Here is an 18,453-nt window from a genome sequence, read left to right as displayed (position 1 = left end):
GCTTGAGAGATGTGCAAGCGACAAGTATCTGTGAAAATGTACGAAACGTCGCAATTGCCGCCAGAACACCAAAAATACATGCCATAATAAAGCGAAGAGCTGGAAAGGGGGCGATTTTGGATCAAGCTACTAGATGGGGTAGTACATATTTAATGATTCAGCGACTTATTGAGCTGAAATTTTACCTCGAGGACATGGCCAACCCGAACGTGACTATGACTGAGTTGCAATGGAAAGAAGTAGAGGAACTTGAAGTTTTGCTTCGCTATCCTTATATCGTTACAAAAGTGTTGCAAGCAGAAGACTTGACTCCTGGTAAATTTTTCAAGGAGTGGAAGAGCATTATTTTTCATTTGTCTAAAATTCAGAGTAATACTATTGCTGATGGAATAAAAAACGCCATGCTATGCAGAGAAAAACATTTACTGGACAATGATATTCTATTGGCTGGAATTTATGTTGACCCCATGGTTCAATCCATATTGACGGAAGAACAAATAAATAGAGCTAAGAACGCTCTGTTTGAATTAACCATTCGTATGAAAGGCCTTCGAGTGGGAAACGAGACGACATCAGGCAGTTTTGAGCAATCAATACTTGAATTATCATCTTCATTCGAAACCGCTGAATCTGAAGACGATTTTGAGAAATATCTCAATGAACAAGAGAAAATAAAACGTCCTCGTTTGAGTCCCAGTATACTACAGGAAGGAGACTCTATTTCAAAATTTAAAAATGAATTTTACGATGCCCTGAAAATGGTGGAAAAAATTGACGGAGCTTATAATTTAAACGTTGAAATGGCAATACAGCGGTATCCAGAAATAGTAAAAGATTCAGCGTTGACCGTTACAGCATTGCCGCCAACCCAAGTATCCGTAGAGCGGTTATTTTCCGCTCTTAAAATCCTTAATTCTGATTTGAGAGCTTCTACGAATACAGATTTAATAGAAGCAATGTTGTTTTTAAGAATAAATTCGAATAAATAATTAATAAAGTTTGATCCTGTTTTATTTTTATGCCATACATGAAAAATTTGCCTATTTGCAAAGGTAGGAAAACAACCTGATAAAATTAAACTTTTTTGAGTCGGAGTCGTGTAGTTGGTAAATATCGGAGTCGGAGTCGTGTTTTTTTTTAACGACTCCACAGCCCTGATTTATTTACTTGTATTTTGATTGGCATATTCGTATTTTATTGTTAAATGAAACACCACTAGTAATATATAAAATACTAATTTCATTTCATAAAACGTCAATCTTTGGTATGTCTAAGTTGATTATTTTTACATCTGAATTTGTAATTATTTTGTTAATCTAATTTTTTTTTTATTTCTGTAATTCTTACAGCTGATGTGAACAAACAATAAATCCCGAAGCTTAACCTTGTTTTTATTATCTGTTTATTATACGCTTTTTTAATTATATTGGCAAACGGTGTAAGCGGTAACCCTATGTGTATTTTGTATGTGTGCGTCTGTATGGAGTGCTATATATAAAATAAAAAATCATAAATATCAAAATGAAATGATACAAACTGGATCAGCTCTTCGTAGCTAACATTAAACAGGTCAATGTGTAATGCCAGCGTATTAAGGAACCGGTTGGCCACAGACATTTTCGAGTCGGGGCTATCAAAAAAGGACGCGATTGTGATTCTCGAAGACGCTTTGGAACCTAAAACTGGAATTTCTCGAGAATAGCTTAATTGTTGACAGTACCCTTCAGCAATTTGAAAAAATGCTTAGCGACATACAACTTTATGCGAGACCTCAGCGAATCGTATCCCAACGCTCCTAAAAGAAAGGCGCTGGGATATAAGAACATATGTCCTTTTGAACAGATATCTTAAAAACCTTTTATGAATCATTTCCACTAAAAGGGAATATTTGGTTATTCGAGGATTCCAAATTATAGATCCCGATTCAAGAATGCTACGAATTAAGGTGTCATAGAGGACGCGAATAACTGATGGATCGTCAAAGTGAAAGCCGAGCATCTTGGAAGATTTATCAGCTTGAACCTACGTCCATTAAACGGTATGTATTAGCAGTTCCAAAGCACAAAAAACCGAGGCAAGTCTAAGTTGATAATAAAACAACGGTTTGAGTCTTCGATTTATATTATGATTATTTAATATTTATCACATTTCAATAAATTGTATACTGTTATAATAATATTGAGGTTTAATAGTACACAATAATATGGTATATAATAATATTATAACAAAACAATTCTACATTATTTTATCAATAAATTAGTATTTACAGTCAGTTAAGAAAATAAAGATTTTATATAAAATCAACAACAATATAATAACCGTTTTAGTATCCACAGAAGTAATGTAGTTTGAGGCACTACATTGAAGGCACTATTATATTTTCTGTTCTACTCTTCTATCAATATGATTTTCCAAAGAAAAGATAACAGTTTTGGATTCGCCGCTGGGTAGAAAAGTTTCCATTTCTTGTACGTTTTCATTTATCTACAAAAAATATATTTTATAACACATATTTATTAAAATTAAACTGATGAACATGTACCTCTTTCTGGCCATAATCGTTCCACTTGGCAAGATCAGAATCTGCAAACATAACGTAAATAATTCCCGAAATTATAAGCTGGGCGGCTGATATTAAAAACACTATTTTCCATTGTTCTGCAGTTTGCTGAAAAGTTTGACAATTAGTACAATAAGTAAAAAGGCTTGAGGATTGTTGCGTATTTTATTATACTCACGTTATTTAGCGTTAACCATCCGACTATTGCTGGTGAAATGAATCCTGGGAGACTTGTTATCATACCGCTAAATCCAAGTGCTACGCCTAATAACAAAAATAATAATAATAGATAAATATTACAATCGTGGCGTAAATATTAGTTGAGAAACTCTTTTGGAATTATCATAGATCTGAAGCGGTCGTGGGGTTACGCTTCTGTTTTGTTGTTATCGGCAGTCCGGTTGACGATCTGTGATAGGACGTTTGTACAGCGAACTGTACAAAGTGGCCCTTATGAAATCGTCCGGTACGTTCTTGACACGTGTTGACTGGGATCCTTCGACAGTCGTCGATATTAAACCTCGAGCGCGTGTCCTGGAGATGGTTGCTCAGACAGGAGGCGAGGTGTAGAATCCGTGTAGTCCAGTGAGTGTTGCAGTGTCAGAAGTCCTGAGTAGAATGTGTTAAGTGAGCTCCTTGATCATGTCGTTTTTGGTGTACCGTGGATGTTGATCCTTTTACACCTTTGTCTGTCTGAAAAGATAATGTATGTATTATCTGTGTTTTATCTGTTGTTTAGATATGGGTTGGGCTGGGTTTGCGGTAATGGGAGTGGAGGTGGTTGGTAGTTGGCGGGTTAGGATACCTTGTGGGCGTTTGTGTTTGTGGGGGATGGTGTTTGGATCTAGGTCCGCTAGGTGTTTAATGGAATTGTTGTCTATCTTAGGGATGTGCCTGTAGAACTGTTGAGCTAGTTTGAGAATGTGGTCAAAGAGGTATGGCGTGTTTGTGTCGTTATGTATTTGTTCGTTCCTTACGAACCATGGCGCTTTTACACTTGTGGTAAAATCTTGTTTTGGCATACTTGCATCTTTTTGATATGAGTTAGGGCTGCTGTACCCCATATAGGGGAGGCGTATGTTAAAGTGGGTCTGATGATGGCTTTGTAAAGCAATAGTTTGTTTTTTGGGTTGAGGACGCTACGTCTTCCTATGAGTGGGTATAGGGCTCCGTAGGCGGCTGTAGCTTTTCTTGCCGTGTTAGCTATGTGGGGCCCCCAGGTCAATTTTTTGTCTAGGGTGAGGCCGAGGTATTTGACTTGGGTTGACCAAGGAATTGGGGTGTTTCTAATTTTAAGTCTGGGTGGGCTTGTACAACTTTTTTTTGTGAATATTAGTCCTTGGCTTTTCTCTGGATTAATTTTAAAACGCCATTTGGCGTACCATAATTCTAATTTGTCTATTTCTTTTTGAGCACGCGAAATGGCAAGAGGAATAGATTTGGACGAGCTTAAAAGCGCAGTGTCGTCCGCGTAGAGTGCAAGTATGGTGTGACGGTTGGATGGTTTGGGAACGTCGGACGTGAAGATATTGAACAGTAGCGGCGAGATTATGGAGCCTTGAGGTACTCCTGCTTTGATTTGTCTGGGTGCCGAGAGGCAGCCCTCGAATCGCACTTGAAATGTGCGGCTATCTAAAAATGAAGCTATCAGCTGGATAATGCTAGTGGGGAAGTTAAATGTGTGGAGTTTGTACAAGAGGCCTTCATGCCATACCCTGTCGAAGGCTTGGGATATGTCAAAAAATACGGCTACTGTGGAAGATTTGTGGTTGAAATTGTTCGCTATGGTGTCGGTTACGCGCAAGAGTTGGTGTAATGTGTTGTGGTTTTCTCTGAACCCGTGCTGTTCGTCCGGAAGAACTTTCAGCTCGCGTGTCAGTGTGGTGAGACGTCTGTGGATCACTCGCTCGAACAGTTTGTTGATAGAGGATAGAAGGCTGATGGGGCGGTAGTTTTGAGGAAATTTTGGGTCTTTGTTGGGCTTTGGGAGGATTATTACAATAGCAGATTTCCAAGCTGGGGGGTAGTACCGATTGCGCAAAGCTGCGTTGAAGATGTTGGTTATTGTGACGATTGTTTTCTTGGGAGAATATGTCAGAGCCTTGTTGGGGACGTTATCTAATCCGGGGGCTTTGTGGGGCCAAAGGTTCTGGATGAAACAGTATATTTCAGCCGGAGATGTTAATTTAATTTTGTCCGACGGAGTTTTTGAGTTAATTGAGCACACGGTGGAGTTTACCGAGTCTGTGAATGTGTTGTGTCCTCTGCGGGCAGGGTTGGGCGTGAATTGCTCTTGAAGAGAGTCTGCGAAAGCTTCTGTTTTTCCGTGGACGTGTATACCAGTCCCCTGTTGGAGGTATGCAGTGGTGGGGTGTATGGGGAGGGTTTTTTGAGCGATTTAGCTAATTTCCATAGGGAATTATCTTGGGTGGCCAGAGAATTGATTTTTTGGTCCCATTGCTTGTTGTGGAAATCTCGAAGCGCTTTTCTGACTATCGCTTGGTGTTTGTTCATTTCTATTTTGTCCGCTGGGTCACCGTAGCGTTGCCAGCGTCTGCGAAAGTGGTTTTTGGTGGAGATCAACAGTCTGGTCTCAGGGTCTAGGCGGGGGCGGGTACTTGTATTGGTAGTTGGAGTGGCCGCGAAGTTTAATGCTGCTGTGTAGTTGTTTGTAAGAGATTGTACTGCTGAGTCTATTTGTTCGTTAGTGGCTAAGAAGTGTGGGATTATAGTGTTTGTTTCTAAGTGAAATTTGAATTTTAGCCAGTGTGTGAATTTTGAAATCCCGGGGGATTCAGCTGTATGGGGCCGGGTGTTGTCAAAAGGGTTTGAGAGATTGACCAGAACCGGGTTGTGGTCAGAAGAGAGGTCGCTTATGGCGTGGAGTTCGATCGACCATGGAAAGTTGCTGTGGGCTAGAAGGTCTATAGTGGATGGGCGACGTCCGATTGCGCTATAGCAAGTGGGTTCGGGAGGGCCGATTACGCAAACGTTAGAGTTGAAGGCGTAGTTGAAGAGGTCGTTACCTTTGCGGGAGGCGCGTGGGCAATTCCAGAAGGGATGCTTGGCGTTGAAGTCGCCGGCTACGATTGTGGGAGTGTTGTCGCAAAAAAGTTTATTTAGATCGTCGTAGTCGATGGGTGAGTTGGGTGGACTATAATATGCTATTAGTTTGAAGGTGCCCGAGTCAGTGGTGGGTATTTGTAAGATTGTGGCTTCTGATTGTAGTAGGTCGGGGGTGGGGATTCTGTTGTGGGCGATAGATTTTTTGATAAATATTGCGGTACCACCGCCCCTGCTGTGGATTCTGTCATTTTTATATAGGATGTTATTTGGGATGTTAGGTGCGTTGGATTGGCGGAGATGTGTTTCGTTAATTAGTAGTATGTCAGTATTGTACGTTTTTATAAATTGTCTGAGTTCGAGAATTCGGTGGGTGAGGCCGTTGGCGTTCCAATATACCAGGGTGAGAGAGCTGGCTTTATTTACTGCCATTGAAAGAGGGGTTTGTCGCCAGGGTCTGAATGACCATTGCGGTGATCTGAGCTATTAGCTCGGGAGAGAAAGTTGGGGGGGGAGTTGGTTTTAAAACCTGGCTATATTTCGTCTGTAGGGTGACTGGACGAGTCGGTGGAGGTGGGGTTGGCAGTGGGGTTGGCGGTGGAGTGGCGTATTTGGGGGGATTTTTGGGCGCCGGCCATTTCGGGCAGCCTTTGTAGCTGGCCGGATGAGCTCCGCCGCAGTTGATGCACTTTGGCGCTGACTTTGCGTCCTTTGTGCAGTTGAAGGTGGGGTGGTCGGCTGCGCACTTGACGTATGCGTATTCCATTGCGCAATTCAGTGCGGCGTGGCCGAACCGTTGGCAACGGTGGCATTGAGCGGCTTTGGTCGGCTGGTTTAAGCTCTCCACCGTTATTTTCAGGTGGAGGAGGGAATCCAGTTGAAATAGAGCTTTTTGCTGGTCAGATTTGGTTAACTTAACTAGTACCATTGGGTATTGGATTTTTGTCGTTCTTGAGGACATGCGGATGACCTCAGCGATTGCGAAGCCCTGTTCGGTGAGGGCTTCTTTTATTTCCTCAGGGGAAAGAGAGGTGGGGATTCCTCGGAGGACAACTTTTAGGGGTTTGTCCTCTGGGAGAGAATATGTGTAGAAAGGGATTTTGGCTAGTTTAAGAGCCGTAGTCGCCTTTCTGTAATCGTCTGGTGTGGAGACGGCGATATTAATGCCGTTGTTGGTTTGTTTAGTCGTGAAGTGGGTGATAGATTTTTTCATAGTTTCCACTACTTTTTTGTAGGGCGTGGGGGATGAGATTATGATTGGTGGGATTGGAGACCGGGTGGTGTGATTTGTGGGTGAATAGCGTGTAATCTGTGGTTGACTTAGTTGTTTGGGTGGCGTTGCTGTTGTCACAGGAGTTGCGGCATGCGGCTTCGATGTTGAGGCGGGCTGTCTTGGCGTTACGGCGGTCGGTCTTGGCGTTTCGGCGGGCGGTCTTGGCGTTTCGGCGGGCGGTCTTGGCGTTTCGGCGGGCGGTCTTGGCGTTTCGGCGGGCGGTCTTGGCGTTTCGGCGGGTGGTTGTGGCGTTTCGGCGGGCGGTTGTGATTCCTCAAGATCCATTTCTTCGGAAGAAGTTGAGGATTCTCCTTCTTGAGTCAGGTCGGTCTTTTTTGTTTTTTTCCGTTTTCTTGGTCCTCTTGCTTTGATGGCGGCGGCAAGTTGGGTGGAAAGTTCTTTGATTTTGCGATCCTGTCTTTCAATTGTTTTTTCCAGGCGGTTGATGAGCGTCTGGAAGTCCTTGAGACTGTCGAGTTTTGTCGGAGTGGGTGTCATGATCGTCTTTGAAGTAGACTGTCTGATCTCGAATCGAGTGTCGTGTCTCGTCTCTCACGAATGTCTGGTGTGTTCGTGATCTCTTCGTCGTGTGTGTTAAGTGAGCCATTTGGTACCTCCTTATAATCCCGGTCGGGTGTGCAACAGTATCCCCACTCCGCGCGTTGCTTGCGGTGGCGGGGGTGCGGTGTGGTTGTACAACGCCGCATAGTTCGGGCGCACGGCTCAGCGGGACTTCACTTTCACTCATGCTGCGTCATGGACGGTCGTCTCGGGGTCCGCATCCCCACTCCGCGCGTAGCTCGCGGTGGCGGGGATGCGGTGTTATTGTACGACACCGCTTAGTTCGGGCGCGCGGCTCAGCGGGACAGTCACTTTCACTTTATGCTGCGTCACGGACGGTTGTCTCGGGGTCCCCATAGATCTAATGGTGTTTAACTTCTTGCCTCTGGGATAATTTGCTATTATATCTTTCTAACGCTGCGATCTTAGCCCACATAAGAAGCCGTCTTACTTGAAGGACGAGAAAAATACTTAATTATACGTAGGCTCACTACCGCGTCTGCGCAGTAAGGAAGTCAGCAGTATAAGACTGGGTGGAAGTTTCCCGCTCGGCTTTGGCCAAACAATCTCCTGTCCATAACGACATTTGTAACGGGCAGGGCCTAAATAAATCAAAACATATAGGTATGTGAATCAGTTTCTTCGGCGAGACAAGGAACGGCTATGTGTATTGAAGCGGAGGACCAAAACCATTATACCCTACAAAATATATATGCAGAGCAGATACAGCATACCTGAATTTCACATTCCAGAGATTTTGAATATATTGTTATGCCGTTAACGGTATGTATTAAGAAAAAAACTAAGAATTGGATCCACCCTGATACATTGACATTCGTAAAACCTTTGTTACTAATCTATCAATAACTTTTGTCATGATGTGATATATAACTACCATTTTACATCCGACTAAAAATAGTGTTGTTGAACTGGCACTAAGCTGAGCTACGCCAAATCGATCAAGACAAGCCTTAGAAGCTCATGGAAAACAGGAACTTTCACTTTCGCCGCCTTATCTGTTTGAGATTGTTACCAAATCCATGGTGTTTAAAACGTAAATTATTGAATATTGTAGGTCACAAAGACCAGTTTTAAAAATAAAAAAACTTTTTAAGAACAGACACGTGCATATATTCATATGTCAACATAGGGTTGCTGTGCATTCCGTTCCATATCTAGATATATTGCATTTATCAAAAACTTTTTTCAATCCTTGTTACATCAAATAGGAGAACATTTAATAATAGTCCTTCTTCAACAAAAAATAATAATAAAATGTTTTTAATTATAATACTATACGAACTTGCATAATTTGGTGTAATATCAATGTATGATGCTAGTGGTCCCGTTGAAACAGCACCATTTGTGGCCAAAGCGGCCATAATTAAAACTATAGCAGCTATCCTATCACATCCAACATAAGCCAATGCCAAGGTGCACAATCCTTGCCCGATGCAACCTTAAATACATCAGAATTTCCTCCATTATTCTATTAAACCGACACTTTTAATATATCATATCAAACAACAGCTAATTTTGTAATCTGTAAATTGAAATAGTTGTTGTTTAGGATTAAATATGTAATAAAAACCTACAAAATGTAGGATATTAAAAGCGAACAAAACTAACCCTTATTTGAGTAAAGAGACAATGCATGTTGCTAATTTATTTTTATACTTACAAACAGCAGTGGCCATCTTCCTCACGTTTGTCCGAGACATTTTGTTCGCAGCCAGCAAATAGTCGCCAAACTGAGAGAACAAACTGGCGAATCCCATGCGCAATAGGTACGGTATACCTGAAAGTATTCCAGTCTGAAAACCGAAAAGAAAATTTTGCACAACACCGGCCGAGCGTTTCGAACTCATCTTTCGCCTAGTTGAAGTAATGGTGCTATGAATGCGGTATTTTATTTTTGGCTAAGAGTGGTGCGATGCTAGGACACGAAGAACCAATAAATGCTTTACCGATCTGATGTCCCACCCGTGGATATACTTTAAATAAGTAGGCGCCTGTGTCATTAGGGTGAACAACCCCCAAATTCCACCCCACTGGGCGAGGGTAGTCATCCAGATGGACTTGGAGCGCATAATGTGACCCCACGGTGGTTTTATCTGAAACAGCAGATTTTTATCGGCGGTGTGTGATTCTAAGTTTGAATGAAACTGGTTTTTGACTACCTACCTTTTGATCAGTTATGGTCTTGCCGATCTCTTTCTGGATGTAATTTTTCTCGCTTTCGGATATTCTGGGATGTTCAGCTGGAGAGTCGTGGACCAAAACCCACCACAAGATGAACCAAATCGTGCCAACTATTCCGCTCAGATAGAATACTACTGGCCAACTGAACCAATGGATGATGTAGCCGCACATGGGGAAAGTGAGAGCAGCTCCAACAGAACTTCCTGGAAGCAACAAATTAACATTATTATTATTATTATTATTATTATTATTCTCCATCGCCGTCACTTTCCTCCATACTATTTTGGCGACGGTAGGTGACGGGTGGCAATTAGACAAAGATTTGATAAAGTTACATTTTTAATAATATGCGTGTGAGTGGACGGTGCGCGGCAAAATTTCAAATTGAAGAGGTCCATTATGCCAGTGTTACCAACGAGCCGCCAAGTTTTGACTATAACAAAATCTAAATAAAAATTGCCTTTCTACGTTATCTTTAATTCGTCTGATAACCCTGAACTTTTTCTGGCATTCTGAAAGCCAGGTATTTTATTAAAGTAGGTAATGCAACTATGTAATGTATTATTATTATTGTGTATATGTAGTTATTATTACCAAAGTATTTCTTTAATAATTTGTGCTATTACTTATTTGCTTATTAATTATAAATTTAGGCCTAAGTATCACTTATGTTTTGTGTTTTTTTACATGTCTTTATTGTAATTATATATAAAACTAATAATCTATAGTGATTGCATTCAGTAAAACGTATTATAAATAGTTATGTAAAATAAATGTAATAAAAAAACTTTTCAAAACACCGTGTCTTTTGGAAAATTTATGAATTCACTCCTCGATGCTATGGAAATTGGTCTGAGGTGTTGTTCATACATTTTGAAATTCAAATGGACTCCATGTACACGAACCGTTTAAAAGTAATCTCACAAATGCTATATCGGAGATGATTGTTTATCATATTTGAAAAAAAAAATATATCACATTTGAAAAATATTATTTTAATATTTAGAAGGCTCATGATAATTTCAACAAGCCATACTCAACAATTATTCGCATTTGGACCAAACGTTGGTAACCAACTGTCACAATGGCGTTTATTAAAACCGGTACTATTTTCTTTTATTTCTTTATATTTAACAATCTAAACGAAGGACATTTGTTTGCAGAAGCTGACTTTGAAACAATTCAAGGTGAAGTAGAGGTAACGAACAATTGTATTTGTTGATGCATGTGATCTTAAATAATGGTTTTAATTGTTCGTTTTAAAGTTGATGAATGTAAAACGCGAATACGATAGCAGCAAAGATACAATCAAAGACGATGTAGACGACTTGTTCGAAATAGGTAAAAATATTTATACTGTCACATTTGAATGTGTAAGCAATTGTTGATTAATTAATTAATCGTTTCAGAAATGCATGATGTTAAAGATATACTTAAAGTGAACCTTTCGTGTCACACAATTCACAATGACACTATAGTAAGAGCTCAATATTCTATTTATTTCGATATTTATACTACCTAATACATTTATTTTAGAAACCAGAAAGAGAAATATCTAATAATTTGCAATGTGGAATAGCAATGAATAGTAATGTTCGTGACTTTAAATGTGAAAAATGTGGAAGAGCATTCAAATTTAAACAATATCTTTCAAAACACATGAAAACTCATAACGATAATCGTGATTTTGAATGTGAAATATGCGGAAAAGCATTTAAATATAAAATAAGTATTTCACAACATATGACAACTCATAGCGATGTTTGTGACTTTGAATGTAATATATGCGGAAAAGCTTTCAAAGTTAAAAATAATCTTTCAAAACATATTAAAACTCATAGCGATATTCGTAATTTTGAATGTAAAATATGCGGAAAAGCATTCAAAAAACAATATTTTGTATTTCATATGAAAACCCATAGTGATGATCGTCATTTTGAATGTGAAAAATGTGGAAAAGCATTCAAATGTAAAGAATATCTTTTAACTCATTCAAAAACTCATAACAATGTTTGTCAATTTAAATGTGAAATATGTGGCAAAGAAGGAAATTATAAAAAATTTCTTTCTAGACACATGTTAACTCATAGCGATATTTGTGACTTCAAATGTGAAATATGTGGAAAAGCATTTAAAAGTAAAGAACATCTTTCACAACATATAAAATATCACAGCTATGTTTGTGACTTTAAATGTGAAGAATGTGGAAAAGTATTTAAAAATAAAATATATCTTTCACGACATATGAAATATCATAGCTATGTTTGTAACTTTACATGTGACAAATGTGGAAAAGCATTTAAATCTAAACTTGGTCTTTTAATACATATTCAAAGTCATAATGTTGCTTGTGAATTTAAATGTGAAGAATGTGGAAAAGTATTTAAAAGTAAACCGTGTCTTTCACAACATAAAAAATGTCATAGCAATGTTTTTGACTTTAAATGTGAAGAATGTGGAAAAGCATTTAATACTAAACCAAATCTTATACAACATATCCAAACTCATAATGTAGCTCGTAATTTTAAATGTGAAGAATGTGGAAAAGTATTTAAAAGTAAACCGTGTCTTTCACAACATAAAAAATATCATAGCAATGGTTGTGACTTTAAATGTAAAGAATGTGGAAAAACATGTATAAATAAAGCGTTTCTTTTACAGCATATGCAAAGTCATAATGTTGTTTGTGACTTCAAATGTGAAAAATGTGGAAAAGCATATAAAAGTAAATATTATCTTTTACGACATATGCAAAGTCATATCGTCACTTGTGAATTTGAATGCGAAAAATGTAAAAAAGTATTCAAATTTAAAGACTGTCTCTCAAGACATATGCGATCTCATAGTGATACTCGTAGTTTTGAATGTGAAAAATGTGGAAAAGCATATAAAAGTAAACAATATCTTTTACTACATATGCAAAGTCATATTGTCACTCGTAACTTTGAATGTGAAAAATGTAAAAAAACATTTAAAAGTAAACACTATTTCTTAAGACATATGCGATCTCATAGTGATACTCGTAGTTTTGAATGTGAAAAATGTGGAAAAGTATTGAAAAGTAAACAATGTATTTTATCACATATAAAAAGACATAGCATTACTTGTGACTTTAAATGTGAAAAATGTGGTAAAGCATATAGTTCTAAACATTATTATTTACAACATATGAAAAGTCATAGCGTTACTCGTGTCTATAAATGTGAAAAATGTGGAAAAGGATTTAAAACTAAACGACATCTTTCAAGACATATACAAACTCATAGTATTGTTCGTGACTTTGAATGTGAAAAATGTGGAAAGGCATTTAAAACTAAAAATCATCTTTTTCAACATACGAAAACTCATAGAGTTACTCGTGACTTTAAATGTGAAAAATGTGGAAAAGGATTTAAAAGTAAACGATGTATTTTATCACATATAAAAATTCATAGCGTTACTCGCGAATTTGAATGTGAAAAATGTGGGAAAGCATATAGAACTAAACATTATTATTTACAACATATGAAAAGTCATAGCGTTACTCGTGATTGAATATGAAAATATAAAAAGCATTCAAAACCAAAGTCAATCTCTCATAACGATACTCGTAGTTTTAAATGTGAAAAATGTAGAAAAGCATTTAAAAGTAAACTAATTATTTCACGACATATGCCAACTCATAACAATGTTTGTGACTTTAAATGTAAAATATGCGGGAAAGCATTTAAACTTAAACAATATCTTTTACTTAGTACAAAAACTCAGCGATGTTCGTCATTTTGAATGAGAAAAATGTGGAAGAGCATTCAAATTTAAACAATATCTTTCATAACATATGAAAACTCATGGCGATATTCGGCAATTTGAACGTGGAATAGCATTGAAAACTAAAAGTGTTTTACGACATCCCATTTTATAGCAAATCGACGACTTTATAGTGGTGTTTCTCAACTGTCTAATTATATTTCTTATATAATAGACTTTATTATATACTGTGGCCAGGGGACGGACATTACTGACGAACAGGGCTTACGAATTTCAGGAGCTATGGTTACGACACTACTCAAAAATTATGTTGGCAAAGGTCACAATCTTTGAGCAGGCAATTGGTACAGTAGTCTGTCATTGTTTGAGCATCTTCATGCTAATAAAACCAGTGCCTATGGAACTGTCAGATAAATTTTGCAAAAAGATGCCAAAATTCACTGATAAATTGAAGAAAGGGCAGTACGAATCACAACATCGCGGACCTTTATTAGCTCTAAAATGGCACGATAAACGTGAATTCATACATTGACTTCACACTTCACGACGATTCTTTTTTACCAACTGGTAAAAATAATCTTACCACAGGCCAGTCACTAAACCAACTTGCATAATTGATTATAATAAAAATATGGGTAGTATTGACAAACCGATATGATGCTGTCTAGCAGTGGCGTAGCGAAGTACAACATCTAGAGACATTGCAAATCATATGCCAGCTTTATTAGAAGCAACCGAAAAAACTCCACATCTATGTAAACAATGATATGTTTGTGCACAAAAAATTAAAAACAAGGCGTATGTCCAGATACACGTGTTTCGTGTAACGTAACTGTGTAGTTTCATCTTTTAAACTTGATCACGGACCTGAATAATTTTAATAAAATATTCAAGTGACAGACTAATAACAATAAAAAATAATTAAAAATGTGTTTTTTATTATAAGTCGAGTGTAAGTACAATACAGTAATCCCCCGGCTTACGTGAACTCATAGTTACGCAGTTCTTGATTTTTTCGTTTGGCTACACTGCCGCCCGCTATTCTTAGTTGAAATTTAAAAAAATACATTGAGTATTGTCTGGAAGAAGCTTTGCCTATTTTTTTTTCATAATGAAACAGAAATGTCAGGCATGTGATAGAAGAAGTTGTGACGGTGATGATGTTAACAAGTCGCTGGAGTCGCATAGTCAGTAGCTGACAATCGACGAGTTTATAGAGATGTGTGAGCAAAACGAAATTGAGGAATCCGACCCTTCAGACCCAGCTTCGCCACAAAAACAGATGACAATTATTGCAAGCTTGAGAGAAGATCTCAGCTCTATTGAAAATATTTTAAAAATCTTAAAAAGCATAGACATTAACGAAGATCGAATTGCAACCACAAAGCAAGGAATAAAAATATATTAGCTTACTACGAATAAATTCTGCGAGAAAAAAGATGTCATCAGACGAATTTGTTAGATTTTATGAAAGCATTGAAATAACTTTTTCGTGTAACTCAATTATTTTTTGTATAAATAACTGCAATTTTATTAAATATTTTCTTATAAAAACCAGTGTTTTTGTTAGTCTTTGGTCCCAATTAAACAATATTCATATGTATTTATAAGCAAATTTTTACCCCGACTTACGCGATTTTCGTCGGTCCCACCTATCGCGTAACTTTGGGGTATTACTGTAATATCAATATAAACAGTAAATGGTGTTATTTCATTGACGTAGTGGTGATAGCGAAGACTGCATGTATTTATTTCAGGGCTGTGGAGTCGTGGGGTTTTGGCTGGAGTCGGAGTCGGAGTCGTGAAAAATGAGCGACTCTCACCATTTTTTTATAAAATGCATTTTTTTAATTACGAAATTTATGAAATTTTAATTGCGTAATAATGAATGTGTATAGCGTATGAATATTAAACGTGTAGGTGCCATGAGTTGCACCGAGACAGTGGATCACCAAAATCCAATGCATACAAGTCAACGCAAAAATTTTTGGTCTCTTTCTTTCTTATGTCGAAAAGCGAGATCCGATATATTTGTTTCATCTGTTACTCGAATTGCATACATTTATTCGAGTATTTTTTCTTTGTTTAATCATTGTTTTGCATCAATCACGTCTGCGCGCTACAAATTACTTTCCATTTCTGTGTTTTAATTCCAAGGATCAGAGGTACGTTTTCTTTATAATAACAACATATTTAATTTTTTATTATAGTTATAGTAAATAAAAATTTTAAAATCCCCTTTGTTTTAGATGTCTCAGGAATCGAGAAAAAAATCCACGGTTATTTTGAGAAAACTGAAGACGATCTATTTTTTTGTATGTCAAGCTGAGGATGACTCTGAAAACCAAATCTGTGGCATAAAAATCAGTGCTTTCGGTGGAAAAGGATCTAGTGCGCCCAGTAGGGTATCGAATATGAAACGTCATATTCAACGCCATCATCCTAATTTATATAGGATCATTTGTGAGAAAGACAACGCTAGTTTAAAAGCAAGTGTTAATGCGAATCGTCAAGTGTTAGTAACTAAGTATTTTACAAGTGAAAATGTTACCGTGTCTATGACGGCCGACAAATTTAAGAACTGCATCAGTGAAATGGTGTTTAAAAATTCTTTGCCTCTCACTTTTTTCTCCAGTCCAGCTTTCATTAAATTAAACGGTGAAATGGCTCTTAAAGTTGGGATATCCTTAGAAAGAAGCAGTGTACGAAATATAGTAAAGGAGGACGCTAAAAAACAGAAAAATGAACTAAAAAATCAATTACACGGAAAGTTAATTTATTTAAAAATGGACACATGCACACGTCACCGGTTAAATTACTTGGGCATTAATGCTCAATTCGTTGATGATCAAAAAGAAATTATAACAGTCAAGGACACTAAATCCAACCACTCAAGCGATTATTTAAAAAAACTTATGATGGATGTTCTGCAAGAGCTTAATATTAAAATAAAACAAGTTTTATCAATCGTGACAGACAATGCTCGCAATATGCTAAGTACAATTGAGTCGGAAGTGGAAGACGATATCGATGAATATGGTATTATGGATGATTATTGCATTTTGGGTGATATATTTGGTGATGCCGCTTCTGAACTTTTTAAGATCCATCACATGCGATGTGCAGTACATACGTTGCAATTAGCAATCCATGACGGCTTGAGAGATGTGCAAGCGACAAGTATCTGTGAAAATGTACGAAACGTCGCAATAGCTGCCAGAACACCAAAAATACATGCCATAATAAAGCGAAGAGCTGGAAAGGGGGCGATTTTGGATCAAGCTACTAGATGGGGTAGTACATATTTAATGATTCAGCGACTTATTGAGCTGAAATTTTACCTTGAGGACATGACCAACCCGAACGTGACTATGACTGAGTTGCAATGGAAAGAAGTAGAGGAACTTGAAGTTTTGCTTCGCTATCCTTATATCGTTACAAAAGTGTTGCAAGCAGAAGACTTGACTCCTGGTAAATTTTTCAAGGAGTGGAAGAGCATTATTTTTCATTTGTCTAAAATTCAGAGTAATACTATTGCTGATGGAATAAAAAACGCCATGCTATGCAGAGAAAAACATTTACTGGACAATGATATTCTATTGGCTGGAATTTATGTTGACCCCATGGTTCGATCCATATTGACGGAAGAACAAATAAATAGAGCTAAGAACGCTCTGTTTGAATTAACCATTCGTATGAAAGGCCTTCGAGTGGGAAACGAGACGACATCAGGCAGTTTTGAGCAATCAATACTTGAATTATCATCTTCATTCGAAACCGCTGAATCTGAAGACGATTTTGAGAAATATCTCAATGAACAAAAGAAAATAAAACGTCCTCGTTTGAGTCTCAATATACTACAGGAAGGAGACTCAAAATTTAAAAATGAATTTTACGATGCACTGAAAATGGTGGAAAAAATTGACGGAGCTTATAATTTAAACGTTGAAATGGCAATACAGCGGTATCCAGAAATAGTAAAAGATTCAGCGTTGACCGTTACAGCATTGCCGCCAACCCAAGTATCCGTAGAGCGGTTATTTTCCGCTCTTAAAATCCTTAATTCTGATTTGAGAGCTTCTACGAATACAGATTTAATAGAAGCAATGTTGTTTTTAAGAATAAATTCGAATAAATAATTAATAAAGTTTGATCTTGTTTTATTTTTATGCCATACATGAAAAATTTGCCTATTTGCAAAGGTAGGAAAACAACCTGATAAAATTAAACTTTTTTGAGTCGGAGTCGTGTAGTTGGTAAATATCGGAGTCGGAGTCGTGTTTTTTTTTAACGACTCCACAGCCCTGATTTATTTACTTGTATTTTGATTGGCATATTCGTATTTTATTGTTAAATGAAACACCACTAGTAATATATAAAATACTAATTTCATTTCATAAAACGTCAATCTTTGGTATGTCTAAGTTGATTATTTTTACATCTGAATTTGTAATTATTTTGTTAATCTAATTTTTTTTTTATTTCTGTAATTCTTACAGCTGATGTGAACAAACAATAAATCCCGAAGCTTAACCTTGTTTTTATTATCTGTTTATTATACGCTTTTTTAATTATATTGGCAAACAGTGTAAGCGGTAACCCTATGTGTATTTTGTATGTGTGCGTCTGTATGGAGTGCTATATATAAAATAAAAAATCATAAAATATCAAAAATAAATGATACAAACTGGATCAGCTCTTCGTAGCTAACATTAAACAGGTCAATGTGTAATGCCAGCGTATTAAGGAACCGGTTGGCCACAGATATTTTCGAGTCGGGGCTATCAAAAGAGGACGCGATTGTGATTCTCGAAGACGCTTTGGAACCTAAAACTGGAATTTCTCGAGAATAGCTTAATTGTTGACAGTACCCTTCAGCAATTTGAAAAAATGCTTAGCGACATACAACTTTATGCGAGAACTCAGCGAATTGTATCCCAAAGCTCCTAAAAGAAAGGTGCTGGGATATAAGAACATATGTCCTTTTGAACAGATATCTTAAAAACCTTTTATGAATCTTTTCCACTAAAAGGGAATATTTGGTTAT

At 37.4% G+C, this 18,453-nt stretch overlaps 2 protein-coding genes across 3 annotated transcripts; one reads left to right on the top strand and one right to left on the bottom strand.

Annotated features, from left to right (window-relative positions):
* Positions 1-2,103: 2,103 nt before the first annotated feature.
* Positions 2,104-9,917, bottom strand: LOC148239616 (sialin-like). Its single transcript, XM_088182722.1, has 7 exons — positions 9,642-9,917; positions 9,425-9,571; positions 9,139-9,271; positions 8,761-8,916; positions 2,739-2,824; positions 2,543-2,668; positions 2,104-2,484 (listed from the first exon to the last, which is right to left on the bottom strand). The coding sequence occupies exons 1-7, from the start codon at positions 9,915-9,917 to the stop codon at positions 2,374-2,376; spliced, it is 1,035 nt and encodes a 344-aa protein (XP_088038848.1). The 3' UTR covers positions 2,104-2,373.
* Positions 9,918-10,704: 787 nt separating this feature from the next.
* On the top strand, positions 10,705-14,960 carry LOC148239615 (uncharacterized). Of its 2 annotated transcripts, XM_088193318.1 has the most exons (5): positions 10,705-10,762; positions 10,823-10,857; positions 10,925-11,000; positions 11,069-11,136; positions 11,196-14,960. In XM_088193318.1, the coding sequence occupies exons 1-5, from the start codon at positions 10,744-10,746 to the stop codon at positions 13,191-13,193; spliced, it is 2,196 nt and encodes a 731-aa protein (XP_088049444.1). In that variant the 5' UTR covers positions 10,705-10,743; the 3' UTR covers positions 13,194-14,960. The 2 variants fall into 2 exon arrangements, with proteins under 2 accessions (XP_088049444.1, XP_088049526.1); XM_088193400.1 differs by having other exon boundaries at positions 11,069-11,317.
* Positions 14,961-18,453: the final 3,493 nt, after the last annotated feature.

The sequence above is a fragment of the Plectrocnemia conspersa genome, unplaced genomic scaffold (assembly GCF_051122295.1).
Source record: "Plectrocnemia conspersa isolate PC_06_02 unplaced genomic scaffold, ASM5112229v1 ptg000001l, whole genome shotgun sequence".
In the NCBI taxonomy this organism is placed as follows: domain Eukaryota; kingdom Metazoa; phylum Arthropoda; class Insecta; order Trichoptera; family Polycentropodidae; genus Plectrocnemia; species Plectrocnemia conspersa.
Note: the sequence above shows the minus strand (reverse complement) of the source record. Positions and strands in the feature narration are given on the sequence as shown.